This window comes from Passer domesticus, chromosome 6 (genome assembly GCF_036417665.1).
Source record: "Passer domesticus isolate bPasDom1 chromosome 6, bPasDom1.hap1, whole genome shotgun sequence".
Lineage (NCBI taxonomy): Eukaryota > Metazoa > Chordata > Aves > Passeriformes > Passeridae > Passer > Passer domesticus.
In genome coordinates this window covers 5,127,890-5,145,603 of record NC_087479.1, presented here as the reverse complement: position 1 = coordinate 5,145,603, position 17,714 = coordinate 5,127,890, and the positions used below count along the sequence as shown (strand labels likewise).

General features: G+C 47.2%; 1 protein-coding gene across 2 annotated transcripts in view; it reads left to right on the top strand.

The window, feature by feature from the left end:
* Window positions 1-17,714, top strand: part of PRKCH (protein kinase C eta) — a 129,928-nt gene that overhangs the window by 73,522 nt on the left and 38,692 nt on the right. For both annotated transcript variants that reach the window (XM_064422949.1, XM_064422948.1), the window contains exon 10: window positions 11,530-11,684. In XM_064422949.1, coding sequence (XP_064279019.1) covers window positions 11,530-11,684 — 155 coding nt within the window. The remainder of the gene's footprint in view (window positions 1-11,529; window positions 11,685-17,714) is intronic.

Here is a 17,714-nt window from a genome sequence, read left to right as displayed (position 1 = left end):
AGAAGAGCAGCCCAGCTGGAAGGCAGACAGGGCTGATGGCAGGTGCCAGGTTCAGTCTGAGCCAGCAGTGCAGCCCCATGGAATGTGAGCTAAATTATGGACCTGGCTGCTTCAGGAACTTGGAAGAGTCATTATCCATTCTGCCTGGCACTGGTGAGGCTGCACCTGACACAGGGGTGTCCAGTTACAGCCTCTCCCATCCCAGCTCAAGAGGAAATCATGGGAACTCAAAAGGAAGGCTCTTGGAAGCACCTGAGATGCTGCTGCAGTTTGAGGACAGAGCACTCATAGGATCTGAGAATTTGGCTGGATCCAGAGCCACTTGAGTTCTGTTTCTTTTACAATATTCCACCCAAACCAGCAAACTCTTCCCCTGGCTTGAGCAGCCTGGGGTGACTTTATCAGCCTGGGACATGTCTGTGCAGCACGGTGTGATCTCATGTGGTGCCAGGAATGCAGCATTGTTCCAGGGGTGCCCATCCCTGGAAGCGTCCAGGGCCAGGCTGGATGAAGCTCTGAGCAGCCTGATCTAGTGAAAGGTGTTCCTGTACAGAAGAGGAGGGTTGTAAATAGATAATCTTTAACATCCCTTCCAACCCAAACCTTTCTGTGATTCCATGATTAGCTGAGCAGGCACAAGTACCTGAAACAGCAATGCATTACCTGAGTCCATCTATACTGCTGCTTCTTCTGGCCTATTTTAAGGCTGGCTGAGGTTTTTCTGAGCTTACATTAGTCACTGATGGTTTTCAGAAAGGTTTTCTGTTCTCTTGTGCTGCCTTTGTGCTCAGTGTGAGCCTGCTTTAGTCTCAGCTGCAGCTTAAGTGATGCCTGCCAGCAAGGGCAGCTTTATTTCCCAGGGTGGGCTGAGGCTGCCTGACCTCCAGACAGCCTCCTTGCTCCATCAGGGCTGAATCCTGCAGCCACTAGGTGGTAGGAGCTGCAAGGGCTGTCTCTGCCTGCTGTGGGTCACAGTTTTCAGAGCGTAAAGATGAAATATCAGCAGCTCAGCGGGCTGGCAGAGGCTGGATGTAGCCATCTGTGTGCCCAGCACTGGGCTGGGCAGTTTTGGACTTGCACCTCTGGATTCCTTTCCTATGAAAGGCAAGGAAGGAGTCCAGATGCTCCATTGCAGGGGGGAAGTTTAAATCCTGCTTCAGCTGTATCTGTGGGAGGTCTTCCTTGCTCACTACCTCTCTGGTTTTTTATTTTATTATTTTTTAATTTAAGGCCTTGCCCTGGGAGCTTTCCACCTTGCCTAAGCCATTTACCTCTGCTTTTTCTAGGGCCTTAGAATAATTCTTTAGAGCCAGAGAGGATTATGCTTCTGCTCCAGTAATCTGTGAGTTGCTGACAGGTGCTGGGACCTGTGGATAATTGTGGATCCTGCATTAGGGGTGACAAGCACCAAAAAGTGTTTGTTTCCATTTACCTGACACTGGTGTCATGCAACACCTCAACAATACTGTCCTAGAAGGGGTGAAAGAGGCTATATGTATAAATAGCTAAGTCAGTAATATAATCCTGGGGAATGTGAATCCTGGAATGTTTTAATTAAAATCAGTTTGCAGTAAGTAGGTCCTGTCTTATTTGGGGTTTAGGAGCTATCTTTCCTGCACAGGTGGTTTGCTTTTAAATCCTTTTGTTTCCTCTCATATGCATGAGAATGAAGAGGGCTGGGGGAGATCAGCTTCCCATGCCAATAGTGTTGAATAGCTTCTGGGTTTTACATTTATTGCCCTTATCCCTTTTCTCATGACCAAAGGGTCCTTCCAGGGGACTGTCCCCCAGGCGAGGCTGTTCCCAGCACTGTCCCTCTGTGCTGATCATTATATGGATTTGCTTTCCCTCTGGCTCTGCTGACAGTTGCTGAGGCTCAGAGCCTGCTCCTATTGTTCCAAAAATAGTGAGACAGGAGAACTTGGCAGCAGGCTGTGATTTTCTGTAACGAGTGTCCTTCAAGATAATGATGAGCAGGGGTGCTGTTCAAGCCAGGCAGGACTGGCCTGGGACTCCAGGGCAGTACAACCATGGAACTGCTCCCGTTTTACCAGGGCAGCCTGCTGTTTGGCACGCAGCTTTTTGTCTCCTTTTCTGGCTGAGGGCTCATGTCGTGCTCTCAGCATGGAAGGGGAAGGCTTCTCCACATCTCCACTGGCTCTTGGGGCACTCAGGCACCTCTGCCAGGGTCAGCATGGTCATCTTGTCATGGGTGACCTGATTGTTTAGAGAGGTGACCCTGTATTTCACCTCCTAGAAGTGCTACAGCTGACCTGGAGCCTTCAACAGGAGCATCATTTTCAAGTGAGGGTCGACAAACCAAAGTGCTGGGACAGAGAGGCAGCAGCTCACCCAGCCCTTGCCCCCAGGTGCCACAAGGGAGGTCTAAGTGCCCTTGTATGTCCAGGGGAGTCCTCAGTTGTGATCCCCCCAGGGGATCTCCAGCATCAGCATGGTTGTCAGCCACTCCACCATCACCAAATGGGCAGAGCACAGGGCAGAGCCCGGTGTGGTGGAGGTGAGGCAGGCTGGAGAGGCAGTGACAGGCTTCCCAGGGCTCTGGGAGATGAACAAGTGCCCTGACAGACTTTGGAGTGTGCTGGTGGGCGTTCAGGAAGCAGTGAGGCCTCTTTGATGTTCTTTTTGAAAGGCACTGGGAGGGAGCCCTTTGGGAGCAGAGAGGATGGCTTTGATCCACTCCCAGGCTCTGAGCCCCCAGCATTCCCTCTGTGGCATGTTGTGGAGGCAGCACAACTCCATGTGTGCATTCACAGCCAAGTGCATGTCTTGGATGCCTTTCTGCAGGCATTTTTCTCTTATTTTTGAGAAAAGACTTTTTCTCTTGTTCTTGAGAGTTGACACCTGTGTTAGCCCTAAGCCACTCTGCTGGAAGGCTCTGCAAGTCAGGCTGGAAGGAGCTTGAGTTGTTCTTTACCTGGGGTGGCAGGTTGGTTTTTGGGGGGTTCTTGGACAGGGAGGGACAGGGGAATTCCTCTCTCTCCTTTCACTCTCCAGTGCAGATCCTGCAGGTGTGTGCCATGTGCCATTGTGTTGGCTTTGTGACCACAGCAGGGACAGCCAGTTTCTCCTTTCCTCTGGCTCCTGTCTAGCACAGAATAAAGGCAGGCTGGTCGAAAGTGCATCTTCCTGTGGTTTGACAGTGTCCACATCCACCAAAAACCCCTGATGTGTTTGCTGGCACGCTGGTTCCAGTTGTCAGTAAACCTGACGTCTCCACGCCCTGCTCAGAAAGCCTCTGCTTTTTCTGACATCTGCAGCGGCACCTTGCAGTGGTCACTTCATTGCAGGAACATTTGAGGCCAGGGGTTTTTTTGCAGGCAGGAGGTGAAACAAGATCAGACTGACATTTCTGACTCTAATCTGTGAACTTTGCTGGACATCCACGCTTGGGCTGCGCACTGAGGCGGTGCGAGCTGAGGTGAAAACATGAGCTGCAGGGTTGGAAGGGTCAGCTGCCATCGTCCTGTCGTAGCTCCCCAGAGTAACTTTCTGACCCCAGATGGCTGAGGGACTTGGGATATTTGCATTTTCATGAAGCTGATATAAATGCCTGTCTCCATCTGCAGTTGCTTAGCGGGGAGACTGTAGCTTGGACAAATCATCAAGCTCACTGCAGCCAAGTTTTGCCTGTGGTTAGCCACAGTACGTGAGACAAATATTTTTTGTCCTTAAAATCAAGGAAGTTGTGGCATAAAAAGAGATCAAAATGGAAGCAGCTCTCAAGCAGCCCTGAGCAAGCAGGTGCCAGTCAGTATTGAGGAGGAAAGGGAAGAAAAATCCAAAGGCAATCTAAGCTCAGAGAGGAGCTAGCTGAGGTGTGAGCTGGTGGTGCTTTAGGTTTCAGTCTCTTTGAATCCATATTGCTCCAGGTGGTACTTAAGGTGAGAAGATAATTCACAAATCCTCACAGCAAGCTGTTTCCAAACGGGTTTTGAGTGTTTTGGCACTCTTATTTTTGTGAAGACCTTTGGCTGATCTTGTAGAGGACTCTAGCCTTCCGTAGCCCTGCCTGAGATAGCAGATTTTGCAGAGCTCAGTATTTTGTAAAATGGGAAGAGCTGTTGCAGGTTGGTCACTCTGAACTGAAAAGACCAATTTCAGTAGTCTTTTTGAATGGAGGGCTGTAAAAAAGCGTGGTATTTACAGGGCTATTCTCTCCTGAGACACCAAGATGCCAGCAGCCAGCTGAGGGGTGCAGGTGAACTGTAAATCTTTGATTAACAGGTAATGTCTGTAGTGTCATACACTTTAGTTCCTTATTTCTCAATTTATTCCCCTCTAAATTCAGTCAGTCCTTTGAATGTGTTTTAATCTTTCAGGAGGGAAGGAGTATTTATGGAGTTTCTTTACCATTTTAAAAGGTCTGGGAGGGAAGATTTTGTGTTGCTTCTTCTTTCAATTAGTTTTGTATCCTTTTAATATTTCATTTTAATGATGCTCAAAGTGTCTTTTTGTTTTTTAATTGTGATAAAAAACCAGACTTTTTTATATAATTGATTGGCTTATCTGAGTTTTGGGTTTTTTTCTAATTTGGGTCTGGTCTTGTTTCAAGTGGAACAGATACAGGTGAACATGATAATCGTATGCACATCATTTGCACATATGCAATGTGAAAGTTTCTAGTGAAAAGATGAGCTAATAGTGTAACACTGCTGTGAATTAGGCTGTCTTGCAGGGAGGGGATGAGGAGGAAGGATGTGTGTGTGCTTCACTTGAATGCCCCAGAAGATGCATTGTTCCGGACAAATGACTGAGTTTGCCTGTTACAAAAACACTGCAGCATATGAGCTTGACATTTCAGCCAAGTGGTTGAGAAAACAGGGGCAGGAATTTGGAGGATGCAGTTAGATTTGGGCTTGTTTGTTTTGTTTTTTGTTTTTTTTTCCCTGGGGTCAGTGGGAACCCACAACTCCCCTCAGCCCATCCTGGTTTGTGGTTGTCATCATTGAGCTCCTCTGGAACGAGCTAGGTGTTGATGCTGCTCTGTGCACCCAAGTGCCAGGGCCACCTTCACCCTGGGGGACCCTGCAGAGCTTATTTGTGCAAGTGGCAAGAGCCAATTTATGATTCTCTGGGCCTTGTGTATGTGCCTCACTGCAGTGGCCTCACAGGGAGCCTCGTGGTGCCCACTGTCAGCAGTGTCAGAGAGCAGAGCGTGGTGGGGTGATAACTGCCTCATTTAGGTTGGTGACTCTTTATTAAAGGACCTAAAAACGAGCCTGGTGTGGGGAAGTGACCTGAGATTCTCAGAAATGTGCTCACCAGCTGCCCAGCCTGGAGGAGATACCACATGCACCTTATGCCCGTTCTGAGCTGGCCTGATTTCCACTGCACCTCCTTCTAGCTTAAAAAACCACCCAAAACCAGCAGAAGAAAGAAACCTTCCCTTTCTTAGCCTTTCAGCTGCATCACACAGTGAGCCCTCATCTGGGTAACCCCAGGGCTGTGTGTGCCATCTGTGGCTTGGTTCCCTGAGGCAGAAGTGGTTCCTGGGGCTGGCAGGCACTTCTGCAGCCCCTGGAGCAGGGAGGAAGAGCAGCTCAACAGAGCAGCAGGCTGGAAAACCTGCTGCCTCTCTGCCTGGGACTCCTGGGCCACGTGCGTGGGGTTCCATCTGAGGCAGTGTGGGGCAGAGGTGTTCCTTGATGTAGTTGCTGTGTTTTGAAACCAAAGGACCAGATCTTCACCTGACATCAGTCACTGCCTTGCTCCGTTGCAGTCGAGTGAGAGCAGCTTTGTCTGGAAATTTGGGGCTGAGCTCCTGAGGTCTGCTCTTGTGCTCACACACGTGTCTGTGCAAGGGTTGTTGTGGTGACTGCTTCGCAGTGGGGCTGTTCACAGGACACCTGTGATCCTCCCTGGGTCTGAAACCATGTGTAACCCCCCTGGACAGCCTCTTGTCCCTAACCTTTGGAGCTGCGAGCAGCAGGTAGCTCGTGGGGTGCAGGGCTGCCTTGGTCCATGGATATAGAGGGGAGGCATTTCCAGCAGGAAATCATAGATTCTGTGTGTTCTGTGGAGGGCTGGCTATGGAATCATGGACTTATGGAATAGGCTGAGTTGGAAAGGATCCATCAGCAGCACTGAATCCAGCTCCTGGCCCTGCACAGCACCATTCCCAAGAGTCCCACCCTGTGCCTGAGGGCACTGTCCAAGCCCTCCTTGAGCTCTGCCAGGCTTGGTGCTGTGACCACTGCCCTGGGGAGCCTGTTCAGTGCCCAGACACCCTCTGGGTGAGGAATCTTTTCCTGATATCCACCCTAAACCTCCCCTGACACAACTTCAGGCCATTCCCTTGGGTTCTGTCATTGGGCACCACAGAGACCAGTGCCTGCCCCTCTGCCTCCCACTGAGGATGATGAAGAACCACAGTGAGGGAGGGGAAGCACTTCCAACAGGAATTCATAGAATCTGTGAATGCTGTGGAGGGATGGGCATGGAGGCATTTCCAGCAGGAATTCCTAGGTTCTGTAAAGGCCTGGATATGGAGGATGGACATTTCCTCACAGTGGGGCATAACTGTGTTAGTCCTACAAAAATAAATATTCAGTTACAAGCCTGTGTCTTACTCCTCCTCCAGATCCTGTGCTTTGCAGTGCCTTGACCCACATACAGATGGCCACTTGCACTGCTGGGGAGTTGGACATGTGGCTTTCTGGAGCCCGGGGCTGAGAAATCATGGCTTATTTGCTCGCTCTCAGCAAGACCTAGGGCAGATTTGCTTTGTGTGGGGGTTGTGGACCACGAAGGGAGAGCATTGGGAACACGGAGAGAGCCTGCCAGCTCTTGTAATTATCTTGTAATGATTTGCTTGCAAGCTCCCTAAGCCCTGCTACTCTTTTTGGAAACAATAAATTTTCTCTGGGAAGCAGCAACACAGCTGTCTCTGTTTGGGGATGATTTGGAAAACCTCCCTTCTGCTCTGCAAAGCATAAACTACCAAAACAGGGAAAAAACGACTGTTTTCTTGGGAAAGCCCTTTGGCTTCAGTGAACTCAGATTGAGCCCAAAGCTGATTTTCTAAGGAGTTGTGTGCATGAATTATTTCCAAAAAGATAAAATGCAAACTAAGCGGGATTCCTGAGCCAGGCTGATTTTTGTTGTGGGGGAAAATTGGACCCTTGTGATTGGTGATAAGGTCCCAGGAGGCCTTTGGTCTTGTGTGGGTTGTAAATGGACATCAGCTGTGACTTTTAAGTAGAAGAGGGCAGAAGTTTGCCATCACACTGTTTGTTTTGGGCACAGGGAGAAAAAGGATGCTCTTTAATTAAAATCTGGATTTTTTTTTCTTCCCATGTGATGACAAAGAGGAAAGGTATGAGAATACAAAACAGCTTGTAGAGCTGGTGAGGACAAAGGGCTAAAGTGATGCTGGAGATGGATTTTAGTGTTTGCAAGAGGCAGTAACCAGTGTGTGGATTGTCCTTCTTGGTGGCTCTTGCAATCAGGGAATTTCTTCAAGCCCCATAAAACCCCCTAAGACAATGAACAAATATAATGGGCATATGTAGCTGCTGTCAACCACTGCTGTGCTTCCAACAGCCCCTGCCCTGCTAACAGGTGAACAAATAGGGGTGGAAAACTAAAATGAAAAGAAATAAATTTTTAGAAAAGCCAAGAAAAATAAAAAAGACATCTCTCTTGTGTGAAAATTGACAGGATTAATCTCTGCGTGTAGGTTCAAATAAACCTGCTTGATCCCATGGATTTTTTTCCTCCAAGTGTTTTTTTAATTTACAGTAACAATTGCTCTGAGAGTTTATTCATCCTGATCCCAGTCCAGGAGTGGTGCAATGTGATTTCCTCCTGTGGCTGCCACTTGCTGCGAAGCCTTTCGTGTCACTGTTTCCTGTTGACTCAAATGCTCCTTTCTTACCACGTCAAACGGAGATGCCACATCAGGCTGACTTCTGGGCAAAGCACAATAGAAAAATAGACATGTGAGGAGTTCAGCATTGGGCCCTGTCAAAAAACAATCCAGCTTTCAACTCCTCCTAATTCCCACTGATAGTCCACAAGAAAGGAGGAGACACAACTGACTCTTAGGTCAAATTTGCAAGTGTCTGAACTACCTGCTGTTTTAAGACCTACTTTTTCTGACCCCTTCTTAAGTTATTTCCTCAGTCTTACTCTTCTGGCTGCAAATTGCCTTATTTTTTTTTTTTTCTTTCCTATTTTTTTTCTGTTTGCCTCCCTCCCTCCTCTCCCACCCTTTTCTCCTTTCTTCCCCCTGCCCTTCCCTTCCTCTCTCTTCTCCCGCCTTCCCTCCTTCCCTCCAGCTCCCTCCTTCTTTCCCCCTCTTTTCCTTTCCTTCCTCCCTCTTCCCTTCTCCTCCTCTTTTTTTTTTTTCCCAATATGATACCACTGTTTATTTCTTAATGATTCCTGTGAGACTGATTGGTCTTGGCAGTTTTGCAAGCTGATGGTCTTCCTTAAGAGTAAAAATGGAAGGCCTTTCGTGGCTTCTAGATGATTTTCCCCAAAGGATGGCCGTTAGTGCTGATTTTCCAAATGCTTGTTGCCAGGCATGTAGTTGACCAGTGCACAAATGCTGCATTATAAACCAGTTGTAATACCAATACAATAAACCAGTTGCTCTTTTCTTCAGCAGCCCTATGGGATTTCTAAGTGTTAGGAAACTGGACCTCCTTAAAATAAGTTGGAAAAAAAATTTAAAAAGATGCAGTAACCCAAAGTTCTGTATCTATGCTTGACCAGTGAAATGAGCCCGTGGGTGGGTGTGACCATATAACACATGGAGTTACACTTGCTCAGGTTTGCAGTTAGTCTGAAGCAAAAGCAGTTTTTAGCAAAAAAGCTGCTAATTCCATGGCAGCAGTGATGTGAAATTTGAAATCAGCTGTTTTGGTGCTTACTTGAACATTTGAGAAAGAAGCAGTGTCTTTCTGTAAGCATCATAGTAAACATGAGTACAGCCAGAAATCTGAGGTGGGTGGCCCTGCTCTGGAGAAGCTGGACATACATGTTTTAAGATAGGAAGTGTTAATTTTGTTTTTCTGAAGGTCACATTTAAGGAAAGAGTAGAAAACCCATGTGTGTTCCCCTAAGTGCATGCGTGTTTATACAGGCATGTGTATCACTTACATAAATACACACACCATCCCTCACCGGGCTGCTGGTAAATTAAATTGCTTCCTGTTGGGGATCTGGCAAGAGGGATTTCTTTTTAAGTATGGGCTCGAGGAGATGCCTGGACAAGCTGGGCTAGATAAGCATGTGTCATGAGGAGAGATCAGCAAGGAAGGAGGTGGGAAAGAATAACAAGATGTAAAAGCTGGCCTGACTGGAGAGGCAGAGGTGATACCTGTGCTGCAGCCAGAGGAACAGGCAGGCACAGCAGAGCCAGGCTGAGTTTAACCATCTGCAGTGAAGATGTGGCATTAGAGGGCTGATGTGGGCTGAAGAGCCAAGGCTGGTGATGGATTTGCACAGTTCACGCTGCTCTGGCTCACACTGCTGCCTAGACAAGCCAGCTCGGGTGTCTTTCAGTGCCCTCTCATAAAAACAGAGTGAAACAATGAGGTTGTGGTGTCTGTGTGGACTGGAGATAGCATTCAGCACGTGGCCTTGGGGCTGCAGTAGTGTTGTGGGAGTGCTGGGAGCAGTGGTGAGGCTGCACCTCAAATTGTGCATTCAGTTTGGGACCCTCACTGCAAGAAGGACTTTGGGATGCTGGAGTGTGTCCAGGGAAAGACAGCAGAGCTGGGCAGGGGTCTGGAGCACAGGTCTGATGAGAAGGAGCTGGAGGGGCTCAGCCTGGAGAAAAGGAGGCTCAGGAGGGACCTTCTGGCTCTGCACAACTCCTGACAGGAGTTTGGAGCCAGGTGGGGCTCAGGCTCTGCTCCCAAGGAACAAGAGACAGGACAAGAGGAAATGGTCTGAAGTTGCACCAGGGGAAGTTTAGGTTGAATATTAGGAACAATTTACTCACTGAAAGGGTGGTCAAGTCTGTTCAGGGCAGTGGTGAGGTCACCATCACTGAAGGTGTTTAAAAAATGTGTAGATGTGTGGCAGTTGGGGATGTGGTTTAGTGGTGGGCTTGGTGTAGTTGGGTTAGTGGTTGATGGTCTCTAAAGGTCTTTTCCAACCCAGAGGATTCTATGATTTCATGATCTTTACCTTCTGGAAGGGGCCCAGGAGGAGCTGTTGGGCAGAGCCCAGGTTGGCTATGCAAAGGAAGCTGTCCTCATGTGTTACAAGCCATTTGCTTTCCTGCTCGTGTCCATTGAGAAATGAGGGAATTTCTGGTTGTTTTTCTTCTGTCGTGTGCATCTCAAGATGTTAACACCAGTACTCATTTCAAGCTGGCTTGCTGCCAGAAAGTGGAGCACGACAATGCTTATCCTCTTAAACTTAGAGAGGGTTTAAAAGTAGCTTGTAGATAATTAGCATCAGACCTGGGAAGAGGCTTGTGGGAAAGAAGGGAAAATATTACCATTAAAAAGCCTGGCTGATCTCAGTTGAATTCTGTGCCTGTTTTCCAATCTGCTTGTTCCTGATATTCAGAGAAAATCTGAAACAACAAATACTGAAAGTCGTGAAACAATTGCTGAGAGGAATATTTGAACTGGATGGCAACAATTCCAGGGTTTTTGTGCCAAATCTCTCTGTGTCCTTCCTCTCACAATCAAGTGAACACATGTGAAACCCCTGCTCACTGTGGAGCACACAGCTTAAGTAAGTGCCTCCCTATATGCAGGCTTTTGCAAAAGCCAGAAAAGAAACCAAAAACAAAGCCAAAAAAGAAACCTCAGAGACCAACAGCTGTGGTTAATGAACTTAACTTTATCAAACAGGTTGCTTTTCTGCTCAGCAGAAACTTTTATTTATGCTTCATGCCTATTAGTTCCTCTATTCCCCAGAGGTGTCTGCAGGTTAATCAGAGGAAAGCTGGAATCTGAGGGCCCAAAAAGCCGCTGCCATGCAAGTGTGTGGCAGGAAATCCCATCCTGGAAAACAGCCCGCATTTTCCAGAAATAATGTTGGGATATCCTCGAGACAGTGTTGTGCTGTTGTGGTGAAGCTGCAGTCTGGTTATGTACATTGTGTTATGGAGCAGCTTTCCCTCGAGATCAGAGGTGTTTACTAGGGAGTGAATGATTTTTTGCAGATTTCTCTTGTGCCACTCAGCTCAGAGAGTACTGATGAAGGGCTACCATTCCCTGCTGGCTGAGGCTAAGGATAATTCAGAGAAACCCAATGGCAGCTGATTACTGATGAACACACACTTACTAACATGCCCAATCCACACGTGAACAAGAATTCATTTCACCACTGGGGTCAAAACTTTTGGGAGGAGTGTAGGCAAGGAGGTACTAACAGATCTTCCTAGCATTGATTTGATTTCTCCTGAAAAAATCAGCCTTTTCTCCCACTCACTGTCTCACGCTTATTAATCTGTTTTTGTTTGGGAGAAAATAGTTTCCCTAAGGCTTTTCCAAGCCTGAGCAAGGCTGTGGTTAATGCTGTTCATGTTTGCTGTGTTAGGATCGCCTGTTCTTTGTGATGGAGTTTGTCAACGGCGGGGATTTGATGTTCCACATCCAGAAGTCGCGGCGCTTCGACGAAGATCGGGCCCGGTTCTACGCAGCAGAAATTATTTCAGCCCTCATGTTTCTCCATAGCAGAGGCATCATTTACCGGTGAGCTCTGCATTCATGGCTTCTCTTTTTCTCTTTGTCTGAACCTCATGGCTGAGATGAGAGCTGAAGTTTTCTGCTTAAATAAAGAAGTGTCACTTGCTGCCCACCAGGAACAAGTTGTCAGCTGGGGTCACAGTGCCTCCACACTCCCCCTGCACGTTGGCCAAGGTGCACCACTTTCCAGGAGGGACGGAAATTTCTGGGCAGGCATTAAATGAAACTTTCCCAGATTTTCTGCCAGGTCAATGTAAGGATCTGGTGCTTTGGCCACAGTGTGCCGTGTTATTTCAAGGCTAATATGTGCTGGTCACACCAAAGCCTCTGCTTCCCTGCAGAGGGAAGCTACTGGCTTTAAACCTTACCTATTTCACATACTTGTTATTCCGTGCCACCCATATCAGCCACTAAAAGTGTTTTCATTCCTGCCAAGGTCCTACAGCAGGAGCTTTTCCTTCCTGTCCATGTCTGGCATCTTTGTGTTTGCAGCAGGATTGGAGCATTGTTGCCTCCATGTGTCAGCCTCCACTCAAAGTCTCAAGGCTCTTCTCAGGAAGCTATTTCCCATACATAGCTCTCCTTTGTTATTTGTCATTTTTCTGTACTCAGGGGGGCAGTTTGGTTATATTTTTTCCTTTCTGTGCTGCTGAAGTGCTCCCCTGTCAGCTCCAACATAAAGACACAAAGCAGCCAGCGTGGATCAGAGCCAGGCTGCGTGCAGAGCCCTCCCTGGGCCAGAGCACCATTTGCCCAGCATCCTCCCTCATGCCCCAGAGGCAGAGCAAGGCCTTTTCTGGGATGGAGTAGGACAGCTGGAGCAAGGAGGTGTCAGCACTGAGGCAGTCTGGTTGTACAGAAAGGTTTCTTTCTCTCATATATCACACAACACCTCTGGAATCCCTGTGCCCAGAGCACTGGGGAGGAGGAACAAGCTGTTGTTTTCTTTGGAATGCTCTTACCTGGAATCCAGCAGCAAAGCACGTATTTTTGAGCATGGCCTCCTGTAGCCCTGCTCAGTCCCACTTGTGACATGCCAGCACCACAAAGAATAATGTCAAGTCTCTCTTTTTTGCTGCTTGGTTACAGTTGTACTGCTGGGACCCAGAGCTGGGTGCAGGATGGGACCAGTTCAGATCCCAGTCCAGCTCTGCTGGTGCCATTTCTGTGTATTGGGCCAAATGTCATCTGATTTGGGACTTCACATAGTTTAACATAGTCAGTAGGACATCCTCCCATGACAGATAAACTCAGGTTTGAGCTCACAAAAACCAGAACAGCTGAGGGCTATAAGTGGCTAAAGGGCTGGGGGCTGTGCAAGGGGCACTTTCCTGTCTGATGGGGAGATGATAGGATCAGCCAAGTAAAAGCAGCTTCTCTGTCTCTTCCTAGCTTGAGCTGCACTAAGAAGCAGATGGTCAGGTGAGGACAGAGAATATTAAAATATTTTTAAGTATGAACTCATGTGACATATATGGCACAGTGAAATAGAGGAGTGTCATTTTAATATTCTCCATGTCCTGAGAGCCTGAAGATGACTAGTGATATATACCCTATGTATCAAGCTCCTAAAGCACAGTGATTGTCTGTGTAGAATAGCAAATCTCCTTACTCTACAGCTGGATTTCAGTCTAATTCTTCCCTTGTGAATAATGCCAGCCACTGAGGAGAGACCCTGCCAGATAATTATGCAAATGACATTTTCCTTAAAATAGTGACATCCAGTAGTTATTGTCAGTCATTCAGCAGCAAAACTGGGTCTGTGCATAATGTAATGCCTTGTACTTGCAGCTTGTCCTGTCTGCCCCAGCCTGCTGCCTGTCACAGGGCAGGAGTAACTGATCCCTCTGGGTTTTGGCACTCTTCAAATGCTGCTGTAATTCATGATAGAAACTGGAGGAATAATTGGAAAGCTCCTCGAACAACTGCACAGGCTTTGATCTTGTTGAGAAACTGGTTAAGCTGTGGAGTCAGGTAGCTTCAGCTTCATGGGGCAGGTCTGCAGGGGGGTGGGTGACTTGGTTTCTTGTAATTAGTTGGGGTTCTGGAAGATGTAAAAGGAGAGAGCTGCTGGCTGGGGCTGCACTGAGCTGAGGTTGCTTCTGTCATGTCACAAACGCCAGGCTCTGGGAGGGAGTCTGCAGGATAGAAGGGATATTCAGAATGCACTTGAGTAAGAGAGTTTGGATCAAATTTTATGATAAGAATGTGAGTGCTTGCTTAGGGAGCAGGGGGCAGAGACACCAGAAATAGCCTGACCAGAAAGGGTTTTACCACAAGCTCTTCAAGGTGTCTTCTTTCTGGGTTTGCAGGGTCAGTGGAGGAAGAGGGTTGCTGGCCTAGAAGATTCTGTGTAATTTGCTTTTCTTCTAGGCTTAACTTAATAGGACTGTATTTTTCTTTGCCCCCTTCAAGACTGAACATTTCAGGAAAGAATCTGCATTTACCACTGCAGAGAGTGTTCCCCTGCTAAGTCAAGTTGCATTTGCCACAAGTGCTGCCAAAAGCTGGATTTTCTCTTCTTTGAAATGCTAGAGAGGTTTGAGAAACAGCGCTGAAAGTTCATCAAGAAGTAGCTGAAACTTGTCATTGTGGCCTGGCAGGACAGTGCTGGTGGCTGCTGAAATCAGGTGTTCATTGATTCCTTTTTCAGCCACACACAAGCAATCTGAAATAGCTGTAGAGCAATATTTTTGCAGTTGCTACTGTAAGTCCCTGAAAATGGGGTTTTGAGGCAGATGATGCATTTAGGCCATATGTGATTTTTTAATTTTAAAACAGGGTTTACAGCTGGATTGGTTCTCTCATGAGATGGTTTTCATGATTCAATTGAAATTTTCAGTGAGTTTGCTCCTTATTTTGAGGAAACTCCTTTTTTTTTACTAAGCTGTGTCCAAAATAGGAGTCCCATAAACATACATTGTATATATTTGGGGCTCTTTAAAAGTGAGCTTTCAGTTTCAGAAACCTTTATTTTTCTCTCTTCATTTGCAGCACTACAAAGGAGAGATGTCTTTCTGGCCTTATCAAGGAAAGGTCTCTGTCTTGCCCTGAGCTGAGGTTTAGCTGTCAACTTAGAAGCGCCTATTTATAGTTACTTCCTGAAAAAAAAAAAAAATCTGCAAGTACAGTGGGGTTCCTTAGCCCATTATACAGGGGAATGCATCCAGACATGAAAACAATTTTTTTACGTGTCACATCACAGTGTGTTGTGCACCCCTGACCACAGAGGAGTAGGGCAAGGACATGTTTGTGATCGTGCTGGATGCTGCCAGGAAAATGTTAGGTAATAATCATGCTTATTGTAAATAAAATCTTTGCTCACGGGGCAATATTTGTGCACTGCTGCTTTCTCTAAGATTATTTCTAAAGGAAATTACTGTGCTGGGCTGTGTTGCAGATAGGTAGGTTGGTTTGTCATTTTTTCTAATGGCTGGATGAGCTATTTTTCTTGAGGCAGCTCTTGCCGACTTTCACTTTCCAGTTCAGCAGTTCCCAGGGTAGGGGAAGCATATTTTGGCTTCTGTGCTTGCCAGAAACAAAGCACAGCAGCATATCTGAGCAGAATTAGGTTGCACAGTGGCTTACTCAGTACAAGGCAGCTGGTCCACTCACAGTCTGCAAAAAAGCAAAGAGATGACTGTTAGGGTTTATTTTAAAAGCAGGACATTTCCTTCTGTATAGCTCTACTGTAAAACTGGCTGGTCTGCCCTGCTGCCCTCAAATTCAGACCTTGGCATAGGCTGAGGTTCAGCTTTGGGAGTGGGTGGATCCACATGCCAAGGTCACCTATATGAATGTTGAGGGCAAATGCAAGTATTTCCTTAAATTTGAATATTATGGGGTTGGATTTTTTGGAGGAGGGGTCTTTGAGGTTTACAGTAAAATACAGTAAGACTTTTTTAAAGGCAACATAAAGTAGTCAGCCCAGCCTAGTGGCACAGCCTGAATTTCAATGACAAACCTTTCTTTCTCGCTGCAAATATGTCTCACTGGCAGGATGCCTGGGCTGAGAGGATCTCTCTTCAGAACACACCTGCATTACCTGCAGAGGTGATACAGCGTGCAGGACACAGTCAGCTGTGCACCCTGTCCTTTAGTGGTGGTTTTGCCAGCCTGAGGTGTAGAGTTGGACACCTCCATGCCCCAGCTCAGTGCTTGGCACAGCACAGGGGCAGATCCATCCTCAAGGCTACAGGAGGTGTAGCATGGAGGTAATGCAGCTGGCCAGGAGCCAGAGGAGATAAAAGGCTGGTGAGAAGGACTGGTTATTGGCTGGCTGAAGAACCTTGTTTTTGTCCTGAGGGCTTATGCTGGTCAGCTCATTTCACCTTTGTGTCTCTATTGGTGTTTCTAATGCAGCTGACCCCTCTGGAGAGGCTGGGGGTCTGTTGGTGCCCTGTCGCACCTCTGGATGTGGGAGGGTGTGCAAAGAATCCCTGTGCTCTGATGTGCTGGTCCTGTGACTCAGTGGTCTTTAACAGGATGCGTGGTCCTTTTGGAAGGCAAACGATAATTATGCAATTATCCAGATGAGAGCATGGTGTGGCCTTGGGGCTGAACTCCAGCTCTTAGGGAAAATAAGATAAGCATATTAACAAGCAGTGTTTACTCCTCTGTGTGTTACCTGAGAGCATCTCCTTACTGTGTGGGGGACTCTTATGAAGGGAAAAACTTTCTCCTGTGGGATCTGGAAAGATTGCTGGATACTGGCCAGGCCTCTGAATTCATCACCTTTCCTTGGTGGAGGAGACCCATCAGGTCTGCAGCTGGGTGTCTCATGACTGCTGGCTTTTATAGGGAATGGGCTTTTTGCAACAGGTTAAATCCCTGCCAGTTCAAACAATGAGCCTGTGACACTTGAAGGAAGCTTTACATAAGCCTTTTATGGAGACCAGTTTTGCTGGAAAGACTGCTGTTAACTGAAACAACACTAAGGTTTCTTTCAGCAAAATCAATTAAAAATTACATGCTGAAAACAGAAGCTGAATGCCTTTCCTAATTACATACAGCCACTGTTAACAGAGCCACTTTTATTAGTGTGCTGTTTGCCTTTTCCATGGGTCAAGACAGTGTGGACATGGGATTCCTCATGTCCACTCTTTGCTTTGTTTTTTGGTTGTTGGTTTTTTGTTTGATGGGTTGTTTGGGTTTTTTTTTAACTGATGATTTTGTTTGTTCTGATGCCCTTTTTCACATCTGGAGCCAGATCTTGTTTCCCCTGAAGTCAAGGGGCTTTCCCCAGGGAGGTAAATGAGCAGTTGAACTGGATCTGTGGCTGATAGCAGCAGTGCTCTGCAAGGCAAACTGGCTGGCTGGGGGGCTATCCAGGGATTACTGGTGGTTTGCTTAGGTGCTGTGCATAGCTTTGTTTTCTTGGTAAATAAAGATAAGCCTTTGGTTCAATGAGGTGTTTTTAAGCTTTTCTGAAAGACCTTACAAGAAAGACCTCCAGGCTGCTGCCTGCAGACCTGATAGCAGCCTTCTAATATCTAAGAGGGGTCTACAAGAAGGCTGGAGAGAGACTTTTTGCAAGGTATGCAGTGATAAGACAAGGGGGAATGGCCTTAAGCCGAAGAAGGGTAGATTGAGGTTAGATATAAAAAAGAAATTCTTTACTATGAGGGTGTGAGGCCCTGGTGCCTTGAGAAGCTGTGGATTCCTCATCCCTGGAAGTGTTCAAGGGCAGGTTGGACAGGGAAGGTGTTCCTTCCCATGGCAGTGGGGGTTGGAATGAGATGATCTTTAAGGTGCCTTGCAACCCGAACTGTTTTATTGCTCAGTGAAAGTTTTTGCTTGAATGTGCTGCAGTCCATGCCTCTGTAGGTAATCTTTGCTGATTTGGTGTATTTTATGCCTCTTTTCCCCATGGATTTGGCTGTGTGGGCAGAGTTGTTTGCATCTGAGGAAAGGGTGGGAACAGCTCAACCAGTGCCCAAGTGGGTGTGAGTCTCCATAACCTCAGCTGTGGGATCTGCTCTCTGTCACTTCAAGAACTCTATTTGGGGGAGCTCTGAGGCTCAGTGCAGTGTGGGA